Source organism: Haemorhous mexicanus, chromosome 13 (assembly GCF_027477595.1).
Source record: "Haemorhous mexicanus isolate bHaeMex1 chromosome 13, bHaeMex1.pri, whole genome shotgun sequence".
Lineage (NCBI taxonomy): Eukaryota > Metazoa > Chordata > Aves > Passeriformes > Fringillidae > Haemorhous > Haemorhous mexicanus.
This window is the reverse complement of record NC_082353.1, coordinates 10,704,706-10,727,624: the sequence shown is the minus strand read 5'-3', so window position 1 is coordinate 10,727,624 and position 22,919 is coordinate 10,704,706. Positions and strand designations below refer to the sequence as shown.

Below are 22,919 nucleotides of genomic sequence, written 5' to 3'. Positions count from 1 at the left end.
CCTTCCCCATCCCCTATGTCTCCTGGTTTTCAAAATCTCTGAGTCCTGACCCTTCCCACCACCTCCCTTTCTTCTGCCCTCCCTTCCTTACCCCTGCTCTTCTCTCCAGCTCCTTTCCCCAGAGCTGCCACATCCAATCCTTCATCCTGGAATACTCACACAGCTCCTCAAACCCCCCACTCCACCTCTCTGCCCCAGCCTCTCTGCTGGCTCTTTACTCTTTTTTCTCCTTTACAGTGCCCTTACAAAGAGAGGGGAGCTCTGTAAGAGGAGGAGGGAGTCTCCCTGCCCTTGGTCCTGGTGTGACAGGGGCCTCTCAGATGAGGAATTTCAAGAGCATCCTGAGAGCCCAGCCATGCCAGGCCCCTCTGGGCACTGCTGTGCTGCCACATGAGCTGGAGCAGCACTCACTGCAGGGGGAATGCTTGCAGAATGCTACAACAAACTGGAAGTACAAGAAAGCACAATATTTTGAGGATGCCAGACTTGAGTATATTTCCCTGGGGATTCCATTTCAAGTCTTCTCTTCAAAGCAAGGAGGCACTGCAGGTCATAAAAAAAACAGCTGGAAAAATCTACTCTAGATGGATAAAACAATGTGTTTTCTCCTAATCTTGTTCTTGGAAGCAGCTAAGTCCTTTTTGCTGACACTTTCCAAAAATTCAACTCGAGGCAGCCTCTCAGCATGGGAAATTTCACTGTGAGCTGTGCGAGTTTGGCAAAGTCGCGAGCGACTAAAAGAGAGTCTTAGCAAAGCAAGCAGTGAAAGGCACTGGCCAGAGGCACGAAGGTCAGCAACTGCAATGCTTCCAATGCCTTAAGAGACAAACACCAGTTCTAAATTTTAGCCCTAAAGAATAGGAAAAAGGTGGCAAAAATTTAAACAAACCATTTAGGCATTGTGGGTGAAACGACTGCCATGTCGATCCAAGAAATGTGTCTCTGTATTAAACCCTAACTTTTGAAAGCAGTCTGTTAGACCCAGTGGAATTGGAACTCCTTAGCATCTACTCTAATGCTCTGACCTTCTGAAAATTACTGTCCTTATTACTGGTGCTGTGTATTGATACTCTGCTTGGCACAGCACCACATGCAACAGAGATGGTCTCTGCCAGAGCAACTGAAAACACAGGTTTGGCCCAAAGTTCTCTGGTACTTTCTTCCCTTTCCCTTTTATTAATCAGCTGAAAATGTTAGTATTTAATCACATACAAGCATGTTCCCCTTCCCTTTCCAGCCACAAATAATAATAGCCCAATCCACTGGAGTTTTTCCATGCCTTTGATGAGAACTGGATGGGATCCAAAATGAAATGGTTTGGCAAGGAGCAGAAGACCGTGTAGAAAACAGGGACAGTGGTGAAGAGTTGAAACAGCAATCCTTAAAGCAGCCTTTCAGAACTAATGACATTTCACAACACAAGAACTTTTTAAAATTGTGTTTCATTAGTACCATACAGTTCAGAGAACCCCTGCAAGAAAGCAGAAGCAGAAATGCTGTTACCAGTTATGTCTGTGCCACAGCAGGACTCAGCTCTTAGCTGAGGTCAGACTGAGGTACAGACTGCTGAGAAATCAGCACTGACAGAGCTCTGGAATACTTTGTGTCTGCACTGCCCCTCATGTTCCCACCTTTTCTTTTTATTCCTGGGTCATTTATGAACTTGAAAATGATACTTCACACGGAAGGGATGGAAGCCTGATAGCCACCTGTCCCAGCTATATGTGTTAAATACAGTGGGTCAGCTGTACTTAAGTACAACCATTAGTAACTTCCACAGACCATCAGGTTCTATGTAAGGATATCTAGAACATCTATCCTGAGTAGGAACAAATCCAAAATACACAAAATAAACACTTACAAGCTGCCCATCACCATGGCCCCAGTTATCAGCCCTTACTCTTCGCCTACACTGCTCATTACTAACAGACATCTGTGTTGCACAAGAGCTCCTGAAAGCCACCAGGTCATGTCAAACCACACAGTGGGGCATTCAAATGAAGTGCCCAGCCCTGACTTGCATTAGGGAGGATGTGGGTAAAGCAGTCTGAAAACATTTCTCAGTGGCCAGCTTTGGGTGTGAGCCTGTGATCATTCCAGCCCTGGTTTGGGCAAACCTTGGGTCTCCACTGAAATCTGAGATCTCTCCCATACAGCCCTAAATCCTTTTTGTGCAGCAATTAATGAAGAACATCACCAAGCTGCAATATGGCAGAGGTCCAAAACCCTAATGCATTCCATACGTCTGATTGTTTTTGCCAAACATCTCCAGCCTCTTGAAACCACAATTACAATCAAAAACAAGGCAGTTCCCTGCATAATCAGCCCCCCACCCCCCCCGTCTTGGGCTCATATTTAACATTTCCTGTGTTTCAACCATTCTGCATATCCCTGTCAGCTCTGGAATTTGGTTTAGCTTGTTTTCTAGGACAATCAAAACCTTATGGTTGCTCAGCATTTAGAGACCAACACAGGCAACTGAGTTTTTGTCCTTCAGCATCTGCTTGGTATTGCTTCTTGGTCAAGAACTCTCTAATAAAATATTAACAACAAAAAAACAGAGAGGCAGTCACAGTAGATAAAAAAACATCATGTACCACAGACTGGTCTGGAAGGAGGATATTTTAAATGCCACCTTCTTTTCAGCTCATCAGTGAATTTCCAAGTTTCAGCTTTGTAGGATAACTGTAGGAACTGGTAGAAATGTCACTTTACATTTAGTAGAAGCATCCCACTTCCTAAATTTGAAAAAATAAATGCTTTCCCAATGGCAGACAAATATCAGAGTACAAAACACTGACAAAAGTTCAAACAACACTTGCCATACTCTAATCCTACTGACACACAAATATTCTTAGATCATAAATACCAAATGACAAATTGGCATCAATTCCTCCCCAATATACAAACTGGATGCATTTTAGAGCTGCTTGAGAATTTAATTTTTAACTAGCAGAAATAGCCTCAAATTAATTTGGAATTATTTACAGAATGGCTACATTGCAGTGCATTTAGAGTGTAAAGAAATAATTTAACAGAAATCTATATAATATCATCATGTAAATGTTTACCAATCTTACATCTTAGAGACCATCAACATGCAGAAGACAAGAAATAAGATTTTCCTGAAGAGATATCCTTCTTCAGAATTCTTCTGAGGACACATTTTAGAAATTTAAATTATTTTTCCTGAGGTAATTACTGAGCTTTGGAAGAATACTAATTATTCTCCAATTAAAGCATCTATCATGTAGTATCAGATTTGAAAATGTCTTTCAGGATTGCTTTGTTTCCTTGCATGGGAAATATCTTCTTATAAGTGTAAATCAAGTAATTTATATTTTAATACAGCCATCCTGTTGTTGGGTTTTTTCAATTGAGAGTGTCAAAATGAGTCACACTGCAGTTACAAGCAGACTCTAAGATCCAGGGATAGCCACACATGGACTTTGTACAACATTCATCACGTTTTACCAATTAACAACCAATTAGCAGGTTTATCATACAAGCCCTGGGAGGAGTTCAGTGCATCTGGCAGATGGAGATTTCAGCTCTGTGCTTTGTAAGGCTCAGCTGCTGCCTTGCTCAAGTCTGGTGGTGTTTCTGGAGGACACCTCCTGCCAAGCCACAGAGGGGCAGCAGGACTCACACTCCAGTACCAATTCAGGATGTGCCAAGCTCAAAATAAACAACTTTGTTCTCAAAGTCAGTTCTCCTAAAGCAGCACAAAAATGACACTGTGCAGCCCATCAGTTCTCCATTGTCAAGGTACTGCACCTCATCAGATCTCAGATTAATTCAGTTATTTCTAACCAACAAAGAAACAAAGGGTATTTTCATAGCTTTTGGACTCTGACTTCAAAGAAAATGTAGTATAATTCTGTGTGTTTAGATTATAATTGTAAAATGACTGCAGAAATCACAGAACACATGGTTGTTTTCATTTGACTTAATCTGCTAAAGCTGATACTGAGGATTTTGTCATGAATTTGTATTGTACAAAGAGGAAATTAAGGGAATAATTCCTGTAGCCTAAAATGCTGTCATTACCTCATAATTGTAATAATTCTTGAAGTTGTAATTTTGAAGTAATTGAACACAGTGAATCAAAAGCCAAATTAAGAACAGCTTTAAATGCTAGGAGGGCTGCATTCACTCTGTGCTCAGGGGGAAGTGAAATGTGAGGTTGGTTGTGTTTGCAGAGCAGTGGTACTTCCACACCAGAGACACCAGGAACTAATAAGCAGAACTAATAAGCAGAACTAATAAGCACTTTGAGGGCTTCTGGAAACAAACGTAGGAATAATGTTGTTTCAGCTTCATCAAAGGAAAACTGAAATGGAATAAACAGCCCAGTGCCTACAGTACCACTGTCAGGGACAATGCAGGGACTCATTCTGTACAGACCAAGGGCCAGTCCTATGGGCATGAACCATTCCATGCACTGCTGGGGTTTGTGCACTGATGTTTCAGGCTTATTTGGAGATCTCAGATATAACTACAGTGAAAACTGCAAAATCTTAACCTTAAATAAATATCAGGAAGGTGAGACGTGACTGAAGGTGTTGGTATAAATACCTAGGGGCCTGCAAGCAGTGACTTGTACTGCTCTGACCCAGCAGTGTGTAGGAGACTGAAAACAATTGGCAATAAATGCACACTACAGTAAAGTGCTTTCCTTCCTGCACAGGGTGTGCTGGACCTCTCCTGCTACTGGCAGGACCTCTGCCCTGTCACTGCATGTCAGTGGGCTCACCATCAGCCCTGTGAAGAGCAGTATGGGGGCATTTGGATGGGGCAAATGTAGGCTAAAGAATATGCTGCATGGAAAAATGACACATCTATCAGATCTAGCTGAAAAATGTCCCATTTGTCTGAAATCATTGTTTCAAAGACTGAGAACACAATGCCCTGATAGTAACAACTCCTGGCCTCTGAATTGTTATATAAATAACATTTTGCATCTTTGGTAATGGTACATAAAGTAAAAAATGCTGCCCTTGACTTCCTTGAAGTATCTGCTTTCCCTTAAGCAGATCCCATTGAAATGATGGCAAATCCATTCCATAGCCAGAAATGCACCCAGACATAGGAAGTTCCTTCTTGCACAAAGGGGCTGCCTGAGGCCAGCATTTTTGTCCACTATTTATAAACAGGGAAAAGGAGCTAGTGGTACTAAAGGAATATTGTTTGTTTAAATTATGACTGTTCCTGCCCTGAGGTTATCCTACCCGTGTTTAAATTATTAGAATTAGGTTTTCCTGTTTTTCCCTTTTTTTTCCTGTAGCTGTAGGACAAGGGTAGCAGGGAAAGTGTCTGCATGAATAGCGTTGCCAGATGTGATAGTAAACAAGTGGAAAAATACTCATTTTTTGTAACTGTATTCCCTGAGCTGTTACATACAGCAGCTGTAGGCAAGATTCACTCACAAAGGCATTTATATGTTTCCTCCTGAATGCCTCCCCCACTCAACAGCCCTGCAAGGCCTAGGGTTTAACAGGGAGCAGTCCCTGTGGGTCTGGTGAGGGCACCTTTGTGCCTGAGTGCACCCAGAGGCACGGGCTGACCAGGGAGCTGCTGCCTGAGCCCTTTGCTGCACTGGTGCTCCTGCTGCTGTACCCCCAATCATGTGGCCCTTAGCCCATCCCACACCATGGACCTGCCACTGGGACTGCAGAGCAGTGGGGCAGACACCAGAGCAGCTGAAGCAGCCCTTCACCTTCTGCTGCAGCAGCTCTGGCTCTGACTGCAGCCTCGCCCTGCACTGTAAGAGCCCCAGCTCACTGCACAGAACAGGCAGCAGGGCCCTCTGTGACTCTGTCTGCTACCCAGTGCCAACACCAGCATGGCCAGTACCTTTCTTTTCCCCTGTGAAGGGCACGAAGTCCTCTCTGTCCTTGTGCTCCAGGGCTTGCTTCTCCAGGTAGGAGAGCAGGCGCTCTCTGTCGAAGGGGCCCGTGGCAGCTTTGGTGGTCTGGTCCTTCTGCCGGAATCCCGCTGGGAGCAGGGCGTTCTGTGGGAGAGAGGGCAGGGAAAGGACAGCAGGCAGCTGCACACACTGCTCCACACCTCATCTCAGGGGCTTGTGAGTGAAATCATTCTTTGCACAGTGCTCTTGGGTGACAGCAGTAACACACATTACCTACAGGTAATCACGACACCCAGCAAATCATTCGGTCTTCGTGGCTTACTGCCCGCTTCTCACAGACACATTTTGTGAAAAATCCTTTTGGTAGGATTTTTTCTCCTGAGAAGCTGAGAGGCCTCAGAAACGAAATGTAAACAATGATAATTTGCTGCTGTGGAATGCAACAGGTACATCTTTGATTGGTCTCATGTGGTTGTTTTTAATTGACAGCAAATCACAGCCCAGCTGTTTTGGACTCTCTGGTTAGTTACAAGATTTTATTATCATTCTATGCCTTTCTATTCCTTGCTAGCCTTCTGATGAAATATTTTCTTTTATTCTTTTAGTATAGTTTTAATATATCATCTTCTTCTAATATAATATATATCATAAAATAATAAATCAGCTTTCTGAAACATAGAGTCAAGATTCTCATCTCTTCCCTCATCCTGGGACCCCTGAGAACACAACCACACCCACTAACATTTGTATCAACCATATTCACAGCCAGAGCACCAAAGAACTAAGTAAGGTCATTATAAGCCCAGTTAGCAGTCCAGGTAGATAAACCAGGAAATTTTTTCTGTACATTTCCTTTACTCTTTTTGCATACCATTTTTCTCTCACTGAAAAAAAATTCCTTTCATTCTAAAGCAGATGTCTCTCAGACTTCAGAAATGACTGGCATGCACTAAAGAGACTGGTGAATGAGGTAGACTTCAGCTATTCAGAGTATGAGGAAGCAAGCAGACAACTCCCACTTTCAAGATGTAGCTGTGGGATCCTGTGATTTCACCTGCATCCTCTATCACAGGACTATGCATGAGGCCCCCACGCTTCAGTCCAGGAAATGCCAGGAAGAAATGCAGGCAGGTGGACCTTGCAGTGCACAGGCAGCAATGCCAACGTGTTGAAGGTGCCCCAGAGAACTGCAGAAACATTTCCTCACTGGCCAGAACATGCACAGTAAGTCTGATCCATGGCAAATACACAGGGGATTCTGAGCACATCCAGTGAGTCAAGTCACCAGTTATTTTACCTGTGCATGCACAAAGGTGCCCAGAGTGCTCCAAATTCACTGCACATATGTGGCACAAATACAAATGCACCAGGGCCTGATTTATTGGGTTGGTTTGTGCTGCTTTTTTAATGGTTTTCTGTGTCTTCATTTGAGATGCCAGATACTTGAAAATACCAGAAAATGTAGAAGGGGTAGTAGTGTGGGAAGTGGCAACATGGTGGGAGAGAACACTAAAGTTCCCCTTAATTTCCAGACAAACTGGTGCTATAGAACTAGAAGCTATAAATCTAATGTGTTTCTCCAAATTCATTTTGCCTCCAGACAGAACATTTTATCTGCCATTTTACCTGCCAGCTTTAAAGCTCCTAAATCAGTTTGAGTATTTTTGGGTAGGCACAGTCACTATTCCCTGCACACTTGTGACTGTAACCTCGTTATTGTGGGATCAAGTGGTTCTCAGACCAGAGATCTTTAAATTCTTTGTGAGAATTTCTCAATTATTATATATATATATAATAATTAGATATACATACACACACACACACACACATATATATAAAATTGGGGGGTGTATATATATTTATATATATATATAAAATCCCAATCATTCTTACTCTCTGGAAAATGACAGTTTTAGCTGTATCCTGTTTTTCTTGATCATGCCCAAACACGTTCTCTTAGCTAAAAACATATGTGCTGAACAACAGATTTCAGAAGTTCAAAAGTCCTGATCTCCCTAAACACAGGTTGTGTTTGTTTATTGCTGTGCTCAGAAATAGCAGCCACAAAAAGCTTCTCATTGTGGTGCAGTGTGCCAACATGATTAAAGATTTAGATTGCAGACAAGCTCATGTCTAAACAGACCAAGAGCACAGTGACTTTTACAGAAGTAGCACATCACAGCAGGAATACAACCAAAATGTCTGTAGCTGAGCTGCTCATTCTTCAGGGTACACTGTCCCTGCTGCAACAGAATCGAACTAAAAACCACTGCAGTGTGTGGCATTTCTAACAGGCAGTGCTGCAATTCTCATCACTCACCTCAGGATCGAGGTCATCAAGAACATGTTCCAGCTGCTTCAGTTCATCCTCTGAGAGCTTGCTGAGTATTTCATCTTCGTTGATGTTCTTGTACTTCTCCAGCTCCTTCCGGAAGGGCAGAGACATGGCTCCTGCTGTGCTGCTCTGCTCTGCTGCTGCTCAGGGCTCCAACCATCCAGGGGTGCCCAGCTCCTCCAGCCACACTCACTGCTAACAATAAAGCATTGTGAGCATCTCCACTGAGCTGAGAGTCCTGGAAAGCTGAGGGTCACAGTGACACTTATTAATGCAAACAAAGCAGCAGCATGTCCTGGCACAGCTCAGGGGGTGTGGGACGTCCTGGGCAGCAGCAGCCAAGGAACAGCAAGGAGGGTTCAGTAGCCTGGGGGCAGAGCAAACAGCAGCTTTGAGACACAGATAAGGAAAATATTAGCAACTCTTCCTTTTTCACAGAAATATAGCTGGTTTATTTCATTTGCTTGGAAACAGTATCTGTTTGCTCTTTTGGCCAGAAGCAAAGTGGTAGAGTCACAGACGCCAGTCCAACTCTGACAAACAAAAACCAAAATGTTATGCCTTGAGGTATTCTATCTTATCCCAGCTTTGCTGGTGGCTGAAAGCTAACCCACATCATCCTGGCTGACTTTTTGGCACATTCTGGTTCCCTAAGCATCTGTCAGGTACACTGGTAGTTAGTCTGACTTCAGGTACAAATGATAGCACATATAATCAAAATTCTTGGAGTGAGGAGATGCTAGTTATAGCTCAAAACACTATCTGTAATTCAGTCTGTTACATGGGAGACCTGCAGAAGTTCAAAACTTGAAAAAACATGAAAAAAATATGAAGCTAGTATTTAACAAACTCTTTTAGTTTTAAAATTTGAATATGATTCCTTGTTAGATGATCCCAACTGACTGGGAACAAGAAGATCTCATTTGCATGTCCACAACAGCCATTGTCATATTATCTGTCATATGACAATATGACAAAGGACTCTCTGTCTTCACTTGCTCTTTTTTTTCTTGTCCAGAACAAATTCTAGAACCAGAACCAGCCTGTAAAGGGACAGAGTGAAAGAGAATTCCCTTATGATCAGAAACAGCATTAACTGGGGACTCTCAGGGTGCTCCAGGCCCTCCCAGTGTGCCCAGCTCCCACAGCAGCACTCTCCCAATGACACAGTTACCTGTGCAGCTCCACAGCTCAGTTTTTGCACTCACAAATTTCAGAGTTATGGTTGATGTGGAAACCAGCCAACTGGCACCTACCACTGATTTATGTATCAACCCAACCCCAATTTCCTCTGGCCAGGTTTTTAGTTGTCATAAGCTGATAAAATCCATGTGGGTTCTGTTGCTTTTTGTATGAGCTGGAAGCCTGATTTTTGTTTTTCTTTTATTCCAAGTCCAAATGAAAATATTTCACTTACTTAGGAGTTTCACTATTTTTAAATATTAAAACTAATTTCATTTTTATATTTATCAAAAATACTAGAAATCAGCAACCTATTGAAAGGGAAGGGAATAATCAGTGGATTTACAAATTTGAAATACCTGGAATTCTGTGACTAGTGCAAGGCACCTTAAGCCTTGACTGGGAACTTAAATATACTGTTCCAAAAGAATCATTATTTTGCCTACACACTTTCCTTTTTTCCCCTATTCCTGCTCTGTTTGTGGCTGCTGTTTTCCTAGCATGACATCATCATCAAGCCATTCCAAATGTCAGGACAGAATTCAAGCATTCCTTACATTGAGAGTTTGTTTTAGGGAGGTAGTCAGCATCTGATGTTCAACAAAGTTATAAAAGTTGTGAAATTTTCTTATAATACCCAAATTTCATCACATGCAATGAGTGTGGGGGATATTTTGACCAAAAACAGTACCAAAGAGACAATGTTTTTGTGTACTTAGTGATTAAGAAGACTAGTTCAATATGTGTTTAATCCAAGCAATTTTTTATCAAAATTACTTGTTAAATAATGAAAGCATTTTATTTAAAAATTATAATTTGTTTAAACTGCAAATGGAGCTGCAGTACAACATTCTGCCCTAGGGCATCAGGTGCCTTCTCTAAGTTCCTTTGGATAAACTCATTACAAACATTTCATTTCAGCTTGCAGTCATTAACTGAGCTAAAAAATTTCTTTGAGGGGATTACAGCTTTTTAAACTATTTAAGTTAAATGGTTATTTTATTAGAGTTTAATCACATCACTGGAAAAGACAGAAATGTAATCCCAAGGGTAGGGTAATTGAATATTGTAGGAAAAGCAGTTTCCCTGGCTGAGGGTCAGCAGGACACCTGGAACCAGACCTCTCCCTCCAAGGTACAGCACTGCAGGGGTACAGCCAGCAATTGTGGCACTGGGATCAGCAGGGCCATGGATCTGAGAGCTCCTGTCAGGTCTGCAAAGCTGAACCCAGGGGAACCAGAGTATGATTGTGTGCACCAGACACCCCCAAATCCTTTGTGCATTGCCCAAGGGCTCAGCCATACAGGGAAGATGTGCCAGGAGACACTTTGAACAGGTGACAACTCTCACTATTTTGGCTTTTAAGTAAGAAGAGAAGGTGTTTGACCATGTCCAGCAGGGAACCCCAAAGAGAAATTTAAACCCAGATGTTACAGATGTACCAGCCTGAAGTACTGTGTTGAACAACCCTTATTAGATTGATAGTGCATGGAAGAGCCTGAAATCTGAGTGCTTCTCTTGCCTGCACACATTTACAACAGAAATTCCCTTAATATTTTCCTTTTCACAGCAGAATCCTACTCTTTTGTGACTGAACAAAAGCAGAAGACACAGCTTAGGGAATGTCTTTGTCCACAATGCCTGAAAGCAGTAAAGCTTTTCTGGAGCTTTCACTGTGCTGCACAGGCTGCTGCAGGCTGGGCTGAAACCCCCATTGCTCACATCCCAGGTTTATGGTCTCTGTTGACCTTTCACCAGAGTCACAGTATCACAAATCAAGGGAAGGAGATAAATCCAACAATTCAGCATCAGTCAGACCGGGAAGGAAATGCTGAACTCTTGATTCACACACTCTGGAAACTGCTGTCTAATGTGATGATAAGGATCTCCACCTCCCTAATTGGATTTGATACTGTTAGTATTGTGTATGTAAACAGAGCCACATGCTGTCTGTGCAGCTCCTTACTGTGGCCTGGGTGTGCACAGCTATTTACTTCTTGCACACTCCCTCCATTGGCTTTGCTTTGTTATGATTACTGTATGAAAGCTTCCATTAGTTACAAAAGCAGTCCTAACCCAGAGCTCCCTGCTGCTGCTGCTTTGAGCATATAAAAGCAGGTCAGGTGTCACACAGCACAAGGGACAGGTCCAGTCTAGAGACAGCACACTCCTGAATGTTACACTGCACTAGGGACACTGAGGGAAGCAGGATGGGGAACCATGGATAACACTGGAGCAGTTTCCCTTCAAACTTACTGGGAAGAGTGAAAGAGATTGGGGGAGCACAAATCCCATTTGTTTTTCTCCACTGAGTTTCAGTATGGAGCATCTCAGTTTCTCCTGGGCCTAAGCCCCACTGTTAAACAGCAAAGCCCAAAGGTGAGATCTGTGCTTGCTCTGGATGGGGCAGAGCTGGAAGAGGCATTTCTACTACCCACATGCTGCTTTTAAACCCCTGTGGTGCACAGAGGCTCCACAGTGAGCTTCAAAGAACCTCTTGCTGGAGCTGTATTCCTGATTGCCTCTAAAGAAAGAAATACATACAGTGTTATTTAGGGCAGCTTTTCACCTATTCCTGGCAACATCAGCATTCAAAACATGTTTTCAAAGAAAAAAAGGGTGTCATTAGTCTGCCTACATAAAATCATGATTGCTCAGTGTAGTTAACACCTGCTGTGATACAGCCCCTCTGCACCTTGCCATGTTCATAAGCACTTTTTTGTTATGCTTACACACTTCTGAAAGGGCTTTCTAGAGGAGCCAAGCTGTGGTTTCTGCTGATACCAAAACACTGTTGTAATCTTCTGCTGCTGATACAGATGTTTCTTTCTGCGAGTGAATCCCTCCTCTGCTGAATTAATGTTGAATGTCACAGGGGTCCCCCCTTGCATTTGCTTGGACCCCTTAGAAGTGTTGGAACAACCTGAACTGCAGAATCTCCTATGGACCAGCAGCTACAAATGCACTTCAGGTCACTCCTGCTATCTAAAACACGGACTACACACTTAGAGAAACATCTGTCTCTGGGGTCCTGCAGAGAGGAGAAGAGTGTGATACAGAGGATGTGAATTTCCAGGTTTGATAGCGTGTATAAGCTAAGAATGAAGCTGCATGACAATGTGCATTATGAAGTATAGAGAGATGTTATGAATGGGAAATAATCTATTAATAGAGTTCTTTGCATTTTTATTGGAAAAAGAGAGGTTTTTTATAATCAGGTTTGAGAAATTGTTCTCATTTTTGCAAATCACAGCAACTGATCTTTAGAAAGGAAATCCTGATGCATGACCTATTTTAAACTATCTCTGTATCCACATTGGTGGATATTTGTGTTTTAAAAAACAGTTGTAAAACTGACCTGTAAATGTGAAAAAAAATCTTCCCTTACTTTAAACAGACTCATGTAGCTAAACATGAAAATAAAAACCAGGTGGAATTAATCCCAAGTTAAATTGATACTGGACCAAATAAATAGGATTGGGGCCATTATGATTAAGAGCCGTATTTGTGCAACACAAGCAGATGCTCAGTAGAAGGAGGATGATTGTCCCATGCTGTCCAGGCAAGGGAGTGCCCCCACCAGCACACTGAGTCCAGTGCCAGGCAGGGAACATCAGAAATACTCCTTTGTCTGACATATAATAAGGGGTTTTTTTAATTTTTATACTTAAAAGGCAAATGTACCAACGTGCTTTCCAACCATGAACATATGGGGGGATGTATGCTGGGAGATCATGTTTGGCAGTAGGAGGTTCATGAACCTCAGAAAAGTTAGAGGGAATGTACTAGGGCCAGCACAGAACACAAGTGTGGCAGGAACACAGCATTACAAAGCTGGGGTTTTGTGTGCATGATGTGAATGGTATTGGCTACAGGTCCTGATGCAGATACAGCATCAAAGAAATGGCAAAGAAATTCACATAGGTAGAAAATGGGAGAGAGATCTGTAGAAAAGTATCTCCTCTTCAAGAATCCCCCAACTTTTCAGTCAGTTTCCCAAAAAACACTTCAGAACATAAGGAGTACTGAACTGCTCCAGTCTAGTGCCCTTTTCTAAGCCTTTTACATTCATGACACAGCATGATCACTTGGTGGATCAGACCAAATCACCTGTTAGAGGACTTGTAGAACTGGGTTCTTCAGAGTGTGTCTCTGGGGCTGGCAGGGGGGAGAGCTCAGCTGCACTTGGCTCTGCCTCAGGGCTGGCTCTGGGACAGTCAGAGTGTGGCCAAACCTCTTCTGTGCCCAGCCCAGCTGCCATCCTTTGTCTTACTGCAGCAAAGAATCCCTCAAAATCCCTGTATATTTAAAATGCTGTTTTTCTCCAGAGCTAATGTAGGGTTACTTCATGCTATGTCCCCAGCAACTGGTTTAGTGCTCTAGAGAGAGCAGTGAATAATTAACAATTATGTTGTCCTAATATTAGACTAGTCCTGAAATTTTAGGATAATCATTCAGTGATGAAAAACTCCACTTGATAATTGGATGTGGCATTCTGAACCTTGGTAATGTTTATGCTGCTCTATAGTTTATATCAGAGTTGGCTGCTTAAATGGGGATTGATAACTTCCATGCAAATAAAATGTGAGACATTAATTCATTGTAATGGGACTTCAGTCATGCCCTTTACAAAACAATAACCACCACGGATATTGCAAAATTATCCATATGAAAGGACTGTTATTTATAGAAGATATAAAGGATGCACTCCCTCTGATTGAGGTAACATGAAAGGTTTTTCCCCCGTGATTAAAGAAAGATGAAACATTGATGCTTCTCCCACTGAGGCAGAATGTTACATAATGACCAATTTCTGATTGTTTCTAAAATAACATTAGTGGTATTACTCATAACCATTCAAAACACGAAATTGAGCCTGGAAAGGAAGTGCCTCTTTACAATGCCTGATGAATTTATAGCTTGTTTCTGTGTATCATGATATTTTCAGATCATAACCATTAGAATTGTTTCCAGACAAACATATGATGACTAATTATACAGTGACCATATAATGATTTAAATCTTACTTGGAAAATCCAACCTTTAAATCACTCAATTCCTGCCTCCAAGAAGAGGATGACAGAACAAACCTAAGCCTGCAGACATTGGTGGGATTGTGTATGGTGGTCTGACATTTCAGTGATGCATCAAGCACAGGAAAACACCAGAGACCTGTTTGTCTGTCCTGTCTCTTGCAGATGAACAGATGAACAATCCCCCCCCCACCGCCGCGGTGTTTCTAGAGGGGTAAAGTTTAGTTGTGATTACAAACTAATGAAACAATCTTTCTGCTCACTGCAGCTGGTAACTTTGTAGAACTGGAAGGTTCTTCCATTTAAGGGACTTAAGTGATGGTTTGAAAAGCTGTGCAATGTTAATTAGCTCCTCTAAGATAAAGACATACCAGTCACTGTCTGAAACTGAGGGCGGTGTGAAGTGCGGGCTGAGAGTCCTGGAGGACAGAGTCTTTTTATACAGGCAAGAGAGACGATGAAGTGGCACTCCACCCACCATTTGTCATCTGTGTGCTTCACTCTGACGTGAACAGAAACGCCCTGCTGCTGAGCTGCACCGGGGTGGCTGACTGATGGTCCCTTGGGTAAGTGCCCATTTGATTGCAAGCAGAGGGAAATGGCCTCATTATCTTCTGGGGGCACCAATGATATTTTAACCTCCTTCAACAACTACTAGAATCTGCAGGTTTGCAGTAAACAGGTGCTGATTTACCTGGAACAGGTAAAGATCTGTACCCCGTGGTCAGGACTGCCCCAGAGCTGACATCTCCCACAGAGCTGTCTGTGACACAGCAGCCCATGGCTCTGTGGTCCCCAGGGGAACATGGATCATACACATTACAGGAACAGCTGTGATGTTTACAAGGAGGTGCTTTCACCCAGTTCGGATCCCAGCTTCTGTGTTGTGTGAAGAACTGCAGTCCTTGTAATCAGCACATCCACCATAATGCAAAGCAAAGCACACACGGGGCAGGAAGACCTGTGGCTTTGCACAGAGGCACACCTGGAAAGCCAAATGCCAGGTTCTGGATCCTCCTTGACTGGTCACATTTACATGGAGCCAGCTGCTGCGGAGCCCTAAACACCATCAGACACACGAGAGCCTCTCCACTGCCCTGCCAGGAGAAAGAAATGCCCTGTGCAAGGTGAAATGGGAAGTCTGTGGCAAGATAAGGAATGGAACCATCTTCCAAGTGTCAAGCACTGGACAGCTTTTCCTTTGGCTATGGGTCCCTTCTTCCATGGACATCTTGTACATTTAGGTGGATCTTTTAAATGAACAACATAGGCCAAGTGAAAACACAGCAGAGAGACCCAAAGGCTGGGTAAGAGCATGTAGTAATGACTGCAGAACTGAGATCCTGAATAATGACCACTGCTAGGTACCCTCTAAATAAACAAACTTCTTTTTGCATCTTTGCTAAGCTGCTTTTTCTCCTTACAATGTACAAAGACATCATAACTACCAACATTTTTTGCATTTTATCTGTAAACCAAAGCCAGAAACCATGCAGGATGTGCACATCCCGACAGCTGAAACAACAAACAGGAGAAGGGATTACCTGGAAATTGACTTTTTATTTTTACAATGAAATACATCAGACCAACCCTGGAAACAACAACAACAGTGTTTGTTTCCCACATGTTGGAAACATCAATAGGAAAAAAGGACACTGGGTAACATAAACTCCAGCATTGTTCCACCTGTGCTGCCAACAGATAACAAACCAAGTGCTACCTTTTTGTCACCACTGTTCTCAGATTTCCCTGTTTTAGCATAGCAGCTGGACACTCAGTCCCAGCTGCTCTTTGAAAGAAGGATTTAAAAACTAACTTTACAGATTTCTGGGGCACCAAACAGCGATGGCCAAAGCCCTTTGTTAAACAGAAGCCACCACTACACTTGTCTGCTGTGGTCAGTAAACAGAACTTGGGCACTCACCCCACTATGAATCCACCATGTACAAATACCTGTGGCTACAGGATGCTACCAGGGCCTCTCAGTGCAAAACCCTGCACAGCCACCTCAGCCCCAGTCAAAAGGACACTCAATTACAGGAAGCCATCAAACTAGGAGGTCCAATAATATAGGAATGCTACCAAAAAAAACCCCCATAAAGCAGATTACTAACAGCAGAAATGCATGAACATTGCTTGCCAGAAGTTGTAAAATACTGGAAATAAAGCTAATTAGAGGAAGGAAGGAAAGGTATGCAAACAGAGAGAAAAGCACACCACTTTGAACAAAATTATTTAGATTATCAAGATAAGAGAGGCTACTGGCTAAGCTCAGACATACAACTAAGCTGGACAAATGGGAAAAAGGGACACATTAGGAATTTAGGTTGGTGAAGTCACTAAAATGAGTCACATAAGTCTTCATTTTTCTTACCCAGTGGTAAAAATTTAAATATATCCATAGTGGAAACCAGTTAAGATGTGCCCAGTGTAGAGCACCAGCACAAAGGCAGGCAGGCTGTTAGACAGCAAATGAGTGCAGAATAACATGGAAAGGACTGTGATATTGTCAGTATAATTGAGTGAGACACCACCATGCACTCCTGAGTGTGAGTTCAGCTTTCCAGTAACTGCATCACTCACAAAGAACTAGAGGATGTGATGCCTGCAGTACCAGGCCAGCTGATCCCAGGTGTTTCTTTGCCATTACATGTTTCTCTCTCCAAGAGTGAAGGGCAGAACAGAGGAAGTTCAAAGACAATTTCTGAGAATAATCAGTTAAAGTAAAGCTTTCATGTGATAAGAAATTGAAAGACTGAACTTATTTACTCTAAATAAGCAACTCAATAACTTGATGAAGATTTCTCTACTAAACACTTTCAGAAGCATAGATCTACACAGTGTATCATTCATGGTATAAAAATATAATTACTTCTTCCAATTATTTTTAAATTTATATTTGATATTGATAAATTTTTGAATTTGTCTCATTAGTAATAATGTTAGAATTTTTTTTTCAGAAGTTTATGTCACTGCTAAGCTCAGGATGCTTATGGTAATCTAACCAGTTGTCATTTATTTTTTGGTGTTTATAGACCTCAGTTATCTTTACATGCTTCTCATTGATTAACTGTGGATTTTTACTCTAGCAGAAGAAATTCCCCTGAAGTTTCCATCAAAGCAAATCCCCTTTAACTAGGGCACCCTGATTATTTTTAATTAGAAGATGACAGAACACACAGTATGCGATCTCTAATGCCAAGGTGCAGGTTTTGAGGGTACACATTGCTCCTCTTGTTCCTAAATTTTCTAAATCGGAGATCTCTTCCTGAACCTGGCATTGGTTCGTTTGCACTGACCCGCTGCCCGGCGGCGGAGCAGAACCCCCCTCCGCCGGTCCTGCTGTATCCGTGACATACAAAAGGCAGGAGATCTCCAAGGAGGGGCAGCTCATCATTGTGCACACAAACACCTTCTTTACGTATTTTATTAAACTGCCCCATCTAATTTCTGTCCTCCCACGCGTGACCCGGAGGATGCGAGCGCTCCGCAATAACCAGGCGCGCACTCGCTTGTCAGAGCTGCGGAGGCGCCGGGGCAGGCGCTGCGTTCGCCGCCGAGCCCGGGCGTGGCGGGGCCGAGCCCGCCGTGTCCCACACGGCTCCCGCGGCGATCCCGGGGCGCGGATGCGGAGCGGCCCCGATCCGACCCCAGCCGCGCCCCGCGCCGGGGATGCTCCGCCGCACCCGCCGCGCCCCGGCAGCGCCCGCTCCGCAGTGCGCGGAGCGCCGCGGAGCCCCCGCGGGGGATGCTGCCCCGTGTCCCGCCCGGCCCGGCCGCCGCCTTACCCCGCCGCGGGGCCGGGCCTGGCCGCCGCCGCCTGCGCGCCGCTCCGCGCCCCGAGCCGGCGCCGCCCGCCGCCTGCGCGCCCCTCCGCGCCCCGAGCCCGGCGCCGGCGGCTGCAGGTGGGTGCCCGGCGCGGCGGCTGCGCAGCGCGGCCCCGGCCCTGCCGGGCACGCTGGGACTCGTAGTCCGGCGGCCGCCAGCGCCCGCCGCGGGCACCGGCACCCACACCGGCACCGGCACCGGCACCGGCACCGGCCCGGCAGCAGCGGCTCCAGCTGCAGCAGCTCCCGCAGCAGCGGCCCTCCTGCCCCCGGCCAGGCCACCCTCCCTTCCCCTGCCGCCGTCAGCCCTCTCTTCTTCTGTCCGCCCCCAGCCTTCAGGTGAGGTCCCGCCTAACCCACATAGTCCCTGTCGCCTTTGGCTTGGCACGATGCAGCCTGAGCCTTCCCCGTCACCCGCGTGGCTCACGAAAACAGACTGCGCTGTGCCTTGAGTGCTCTGCCAGCCGCGGCCACCGTCCCCGCCCCAAGCACAGCTCTGCCCGCACGCCCTGCATCTGGTACCCGGTCAGCTCTGGGCACGCGTGTCGCCAGCTGATCCCAAAGAACGCGGTTTGCTCCTCTCAACACCTGCTGCTAACTGAGCCAGCCAAACAGGTCCTGCAGCAGAAACCTGCTGGCCCTCACCCTGAACCAAGATGTGTCACCCCAGGGAGCCAGTTTTGGAGAGGAGGGTGCTGGCCTCTGAGACCATTTTGATATTTTTCCTTTCTTCTGTTAATTAGTGTTGGCAAGTCAATTTATATTTGTTATATTATTTTATAGTAAGGTTAACCATTGGTTGAAATTATATGTAATATTATAATAAATAACCCCTTTTAATTAAGCATGTCCATAAATTAATTTATCAGAATGCTTTCACTGGGTGTTGTGATTTACTTGAACAGAGACCCTTGGTTCTGAGCACCAAGTGATGAGTCACAAGCAGCAGAAAAGCTGTTCTGATGATTGGGATGTCTTTAAGTTTTATTTCACATTGGCAGGAAAAGAAGACATTGCCTTGTTAAGAAGCAGATGCTGCACTAGAGTTGAATTTTTCTATGGCAAAAAAGTACAACTAGGAAATGCCAAACCCTGCCAAAAACCTCAGGTGTCTGTAGCAAGACTTAGAGCAGAAAACTCAGGCTAATATGAGGGGCTGAAGAATTTTGCCACTGCTGCTAAAGAAAACACCTGTATCCACAATAATGTGCAGAGTGTAGAAAAATCCTCCAAAGCTGCAGTTACCTGCTTGGAACCTCCATGCCTTGAACTTCTTGTAAAATGGGATATCCAGCCATAAGTTAACAGCTTTTTTGCCAAACATCTAAAATGTTATCAGATCAACAAAAATGGGAAATAATCAGATCCATTAATTCTGCAGTCTTTCCCTTTCCTTCCCTGCCTTGAAGCATTCAAAGAAATGAATGCTTCAAGGCAGGGTTTTGTTTGTTCAGCCCCAGAAGCATCAGGGAAGGTGAACCTAATTGCTTTGAAATCTTCTGCTCTGTAACTTGGTGGTTCAGGCTGAAGAGCAATTTGTTGGTTTGGTGGTGGGGTTGAAGCTTCCCTTCAAATGGGTCTCATTCAGCCATGAGACAGAAATGTGGATTTAATTATTGTCGCAGATCAAAACCTCTTTTGGGATTTAATCTTGGTCTGTAGGATCAGGGCTTGAATGAGTCACTCATAATTATACAAATACTGGGAAAGGGAAATGTATGCTATCTACACAGAGTGAAAGTTAACATTAGGGTGTTTGCTTTTTGATAAACTCCTACAAGTTTTTTCACTCAGATTTTCCTGTCATGCCTTAAAATGTATTTACTAAGTTGATATGAAGGAAAATAAATCCTCCCATGCTGACTTTCCCATCTGCATGCTTTACATCTGATGACAAATTCATTCCATATCACTTTCTCTTAAAAATGTAACAATCCTCTGCAAGGAGTATAGAGTTTGGCTGAAGTCAAGATTCTGCTCTTCTTGGCTGTGGTTTCATGTTTCTTTCTTCCTTATACTTCATGCATGGAATTTGCAATCAAGAAATTAGAAATATGATCAGTTTCTGTTTAGAAAAGGTGCAGGTCACCTGTATTTACGAGGCATACCAACAAAACCATACACGTTAAATAGATTAAATGCAGATGTACTAGATGATCTTTCATTCTTCCCAAACTGCAACATTAGAAGACAAATGTATTTGATACAATTCATGAATCTGAGCTCTATCCCATGTCTGGGCTGCAGGAGATCCCATTTATGGGCTATGCCTGCTGTGATACATTTACACCAAATGACTGTGGCCACCTGCACTGACCATATTTCCCATGGGTGGGATTTCCCAGGCTGGCAGTCTGGGAAGGCAGGGTAAGGCTCCAGAGCAGTCCTTTTTTCCCTGGAAGAACCTTTGCATGACATTTTGCCCACCTAACCTCTTAATTTTATTTTTATGTATTTGACCTGTTGAAAGAAGTGCAGTGGCAGAGTAAACACTCTAAGGATATAACATAAAAGGGGACAACTACTCTAGAAAAAAATTTACTCCACTCTGGGGGATGCTTTTGAGAGCTGGGATCCTGTGGATCCCAAAACAATGCATTTCCTGGCTCAGCCTTCCCTACACCCAGTGACAGTTTGTTTCAGAGGCTCTGTGGTGAATGCAGCATGGATGTTTGGCATTTTTTCAACTCTGTCTAAACTGGGCTTACTGCCCGCAGGTTGTACCAGTAAATCATTAACTGGGGCACCCAAAAGCAAGTTTTATTTTGCTAAACTGTAGCCAAAATGTGGTCAGTTGTTTTAAAATGTCTGTTGCATTTTTAAAATAAAAAGCCACAGGGGCTGTTGTTTTCATCTGGTTTCCTTATGACACAGCTTGTAAGACTTTGCTTAATTAATTCCTGCTAGAACTGGAGCTTGTCTTCTAGACAACATCTGGACTTGATTACTGGGTGGTGCATGTTTTGATCTCTTCCCTTAAAGACCAGATATTGATCAAATTCAGTGACCTGTAAATAAAACCCCCTGGTTCAATTCCTGATCAGAAAATTTTATACCTAGGGTAGAGAAAATAATTGACTCTTGCCCACATGTAAAATTACTGAATTGGGGAGATACTTCTGAAATGGCCTTGAAAGAAAACTAATCTATGCAAGCAGGCTTTATTCATAAGATCTTGATGGTTCAAGCCTTAAAATGTTGGCCAGCGGCATTTCAGCTGGTCAATCCCCACCTATATTTGGATTGGAAATTTTTTATTTGCATTGCTTTAAAAGATAATAGGATTTTCTTGGACAGTTTTATAAGGTGAGGTACAGTAAAACACTAAATAACCCTATGGTCAAGTCCTCTGTTATTTCATCCAAACTTGCTTCCTGTGAACTCTTCTACATCCTTAGCACAATAAATCCTGAATAAATGCATTTCAATTTAGACACTGCATTTGCTATGGCAGCAACAGTAATATTAAATATCTTATGTGTACCAGTTAATTTGCAGCAGATACCCAATTGAACCACAATTTTCATTTTGTGGGTGTGGAAGGTGAGACACAGAACCATGTCCCTCTTTGCTGCTGCTGGAAGAAGTATGATTCCTCACACATTATTTGTTTTAATCTGACTCATTAAAAAAAAAAAAAGATATATAGAATAGAGGGTCAGGCATCAGTTTTTGTTATCATCTACTTTACTGACAATGTCCTTCCTGTCTACATCCCATGTGAATTCCCTAGGCAGGAAGATATTTCTGTCTCAAGCCACATACTTTGAACCAATATTCTTCATTTTTACCACATCAGCACTGCAGAGAGTAAGTAAGAGTATGTTTTAATCAGTGTAGGATTATGTTGGAGGTTTTTTTTCCTGCTGTGCTCAGCTCAGTGACCAGCAGTGAGGAGCCCTGTGCTGCATCTGCTCTTGCTGTGCATGTGCATTGTTTCAGCACCAGTGGAACTTCCACTGCTGTCCAGGTCTTCTAGTCACATTATAAACCTTTAAAAAATTGTATACAGAATATTGTTTACTAACACGTGGTGCTTAGTAGGTAGCTGAAACATCCTCAAAATCCTGATGATTAAGCACACACCAGCACACAGGGCGCCTCGGTGCTTGGATTCTGCCTGCCCCGTGAAAACAGAAGCGCGGATGGAGCTCTGGCCCGGAGCTTCCCAGGAGCAGCCGCTGCGTCCCCGTCCTTGCTCCCTTTGCGGGACAGGGAGTGACAGAGCACGGGAAGCCTCTGCCTGACAGCGCACAGGGGAAGCTGCATGTTTTGAACAGAGAAGAAACAAAAGCGTGGGCAGAGGTGAAGACGAGGAGCCTGAAGGGCCTAAAGGAAGAAAGAAGCTACAAGAGAGATCTGGAGCGCTGAAAAGGGACGCATGAGCGGGGCGGTCCCGGCGCTTTGCCCCGCGGGGGCAGCACACAGGCGGTGTGCCCGGCCGGAGGGGCCGCCACACACCCCAGGGGCACGGGCTGCCTCGGAAGGAACCTCGATCCAGCGCCCTGCCGGACAGGGGCACCTTGCACAGCCCAGCCTGCTCAGAGCCCCTCCAACCTGGCCTTGAGGACCTCCCTGGCCGGAGTCTAGGCTGGCACCTGGACCGGGACCGAGACCGGGACCGGAGTCGGGACCAGCCCCGTCCAGGCCCCGCCGCTCCCAGGGGCCCCGCC

General features: G+C 44.1%; 1 protein-coding gene and 1 long non-coding RNA gene across 6 annotated transcripts in view; both read right to left on the bottom strand.

Annotated features, from left to right (window-relative positions):
- LOC132333341 (tropomodulin-2) overlaps positions 1-18,897 on the bottom strand; it is a 35,042-nt gene extending 16,145 nt beyond the window's left edge. Inside the window, exons 1-3 of one of the 5 annotated variants that reach the window (XM_059858343.1) lie at positions 18,769-18,897; positions 8,190-8,399; positions 5,857-6,013 (exon numbers count right to left, since the gene is read on the bottom strand). In XM_059858343.1, the coding sequence (XP_059714326.1) occupies positions 5,857-6,013; positions 8,190-8,315 (283 nt within the window). In that variant the 5' untranslated portion in view covers positions 8,316-8,399; positions 18,769-18,897. Of the gene's footprint in view, positions 1-5,856; positions 6,014-8,189; positions 8,543-18,207; positions 18,261-18,768 lie in introns of those variants that run through there. The other 4 variants (XM_059858344.1, XM_059858346.1, XM_059858345.1 and 1 more) reach the window with 4 other exon arrangements.
- A 3,160-nt stretch (positions 18,898-22,057) lies between these two features.
- On the bottom strand, positions 22,058-22,863 carry LOC132333340 (uncharacterized). The gene is made up of 2 exons (XR_009488141.1): positions 22,333-22,863; positions 22,058-22,238 (listed from the first exon to the last, which is right to left on the bottom strand). It is a non-coding gene; the product is annotated as an uncharacterized LOC132333340 (long non-coding RNA).
- Between the last annotated feature and the right edge of the window lie 56 nt (positions 22,864-22,919).